Raw genomic sequence first — 2820 nt, forward strand, 5'->3', positions numbered from 1 at the left:
AGGAATTGTTGGCTATAGTGTCAGCATTTCGAACATGGAGAGTTATTTGGAAGGAGCAAACACACTATCCGAGTGATCTCTGATCACAAAAATCTTACCTACTTCACGACAACTAAAGTGTTGACGCGAAGGCAGGCAAGATGGGCCGAGATACTTGCAAACTATGACTTTGTCATTGAGCATTGCAAGGGAAAAGAAAATGGACAAGCAGATGCACTGAGCCGACGAGCGGACTATGAAGAAGGAATTCGAAAACCTGAACCAGCACTGCTTCGGAAGACTGAAGACGGAACCATGATGTATAATCATCAGGTTGCTAGTCTTGAAGCAACAAGCGAACTCTTGAAATCATCATTTATCGACAAACTCATTGAGGAAACAAAAAGGGACACCATGATTCAACAAATGTTAGAGAACTCTGCAGACAACGACAAACTGACTCAAGGTGATGATGGGATTGTCTATCTCCACAACCTTATCTATGTGCCACAAAGCCTACGGCAAGAAGTGATCAAAATGCACCACGATCTACCGGCTCATGGGCACATGGGAACCGAGAAAACAACGGAACAGATCTCGAGGAATTACTACTTTCCGAACATGAGACGAACAGTGGAACGATACATCAAAAATTGTGACAGCTGTCAAAGAAACAAACCAGCACGACATCAACCATATGGAAAGCTTCAACCACTAGAAGTACCAAAAAGGCCATGGGAATGGATTACTATCGACTTCATCACGCAGTTACCAAAATCGCTTGACATAACGACTAAGAAGCACTATGATGCTATCATGGTGATCGTTGACAGATTGACAAAATACGCATACTTCAAACCAGTGGAATCAACAGCGAATGCGACACAAATAGCAGCAGTATTACTGCAAACGGTCACAGCAAATCATGGAATGCCACGATTCATCACAACCGACAGAGATAAGATATTCATTTCGAAACTATGGCGTTCATGGATGGATCTGATAGGGGTAGAGCATAGACTCAGCACCTCATACCATCCACAGACCGACGGGCAAACCGAACGAACCAACCAGACAATCGAACAATATCTTCGACATTATCTTGATTATGATCAGGATAATTGGGTTGATATTTTACCAATTGCGCAATTTGCATACAACAACGCAATCAGTTCGACGACTGGAGAAACACCATTCTACGCGAACTACGGATATCACCCTCAATTGGCCTATGAACCTCTGAAACAGCAAGAAGAAGCACCACTGGCAAAAGAACATGCGGACAATCTACGACACATGCATACAATGATGCAACGAGATATTGAATTCGTGAACCTCAGAATGGCAACATACTACGATAAGAAGAGATCTGAGGGACCAGATCTCAAGGAGGGGGAGAAAGTTTACCTTCTACGACGAAACATCAAAACTAAACGACCGAGCGCAAAATTGGATCACATTCGACTAGGACCATTTACCATTGAAAAGAAAACCGGACCAGTGAACTACAAACTCAAACTACCAGAAAGCATGAAGATACATCCAATTTTTCATATCTCATTGCTGGAACGAGCACCAGAAAACGCCAAGGAACCCGGAAATATCGAACTGGACGACACCACAGAAGAAGAATACGAGGTCGAAAAGATTCTGGCAAGGAAAAGAGTCAACGGTCAAATCTATTACTTAGTCAAGTGGAAGGGATACGATACTTCAGAAAACACATGGGAACCAATTAAGAACTTGACGAATTGCCGTGAGAAGATTCGAGAATTCCACCGACAGCAACAAGCTCAGATGGATTCGGAGACCAGCGAAGAATCTCATTTATCTGACTCTCAGTCAGATTAGGAACTTCGGACAACGCTGCGAGATTTTGTTCACTCTCGATAGGAGAATCGGGAGGAATGCCGAGAGGATCTTCTTCATCTAATTGTTCCATCACCAAGGAATCATGTTCCAACATCTTAGAACCCCGTTCTCGCAAAAGACGTTTCTGCTTCAATAAACGGACTTGTTTGGCATGAAGGCGAGCCAACTCCTCAGAAATTTTCAGAAGGTCTGAATCGATCTTTTGTTCGGCTTTCAAAAGATCATTCCACTCTTTATCGCTATGAAATCGTTTTTCGCATTTCCGACCACGACGAGTGCAAGCAGCGCAATTTCGACTCTTTGAATCCATTATACACGATTGATTTTTACGTTCACAATAATGACAAGGAGGATCAACTGGAAAACCATGATGATGAATTAAGTCAGCTTGACGAAGACGTTCCTTATAGCGATCACGAGGCATGGTGAAAACAGCATCATCACTCACCAAGAAGAGAAACGAGGACCACGGAGATGATAAGGGTGAAGCTTCTATTTATGTCTTTGAGGACAAAGACCTTGGAGAGAGGGAGTGATGTTATGAACCAACCGGAGACAACGCTGTCCAACACAGCGATGCAGGATGAAACAATTACCCCGCGAGGCAGAAACTACACAAAGACATACCATCGGAGATCACGTGACATGGTATAAGTATACCATCCAGATATACCAAGAAAGGTATACCAAAAGGCCTTGGAGGACCTCGATGGTATACCACTGTAAGGTATACAAATGGTACACTCAGAAGGAGATATAAAAGGAGGGAAAATTCCAGCCATGTATCTAGTCTTTCCTTACTCGCGCTCAATTTCACCTTGTTATTCCGTTACTAAGATACTTACTCTGGGGGTCAGTAAGACTTCTTACTACTAGTGGTATACTTCGGTATAGCTCTAGTAGGCGTTGCCTCTGACCTAGTCGTTGTTGTTCTTGATTATCGAAGCACCCTATCGTGTGTCCCTGTGA

The 2820-nt window shown here is 43.2% G+C and overlaps 2 protein-coding genes across 2 annotated transcripts; one reads left to right on the top strand and one right to left on the bottom strand.

Annotated features, from left to right (window-relative positions):
• Window positions 1–18: 18 nt before the first annotated feature.
• On the top strand, window positions 19–1830 carry T310_9732 (Transposon-encoded protein with TYA; the record flags this gene model as incomplete). The annotated part of the gene is made up of 1 exon (XM_013467812.1): window positions 19–1830. A coding segment is annotated over one exon (1812 nt), but the record flags the coding sequence as incomplete, so codon positions are not given.
• On the bottom strand, window positions 1715–2347 carry T310_9734 (uncharacterized protein; the record flags this gene model as incomplete). Its single annotated transcript, XM_013467813.1, has 1 exon — window positions 1715–2347. A coding segment is annotated over one exon (633 nt), but the record flags the coding sequence as incomplete, so codon positions are not given.
• Window positions 2348–2820: the final 473 nt, after the last annotated feature.

Source organism: Rasamsonia emersonii (genome assembly GCF_000968595.1).
Source record: "Rasamsonia emersonii CBS 393.64 chromosome Unknown ctg1118621762204, whole genome shotgun sequence".
In the NCBI taxonomy this organism is placed as follows: domain Eukaryota; kingdom Fungi; phylum Ascomycota; class Eurotiomycetes; order Eurotiales; family Trichocomaceae; genus Rasamsonia; species Rasamsonia emersonii.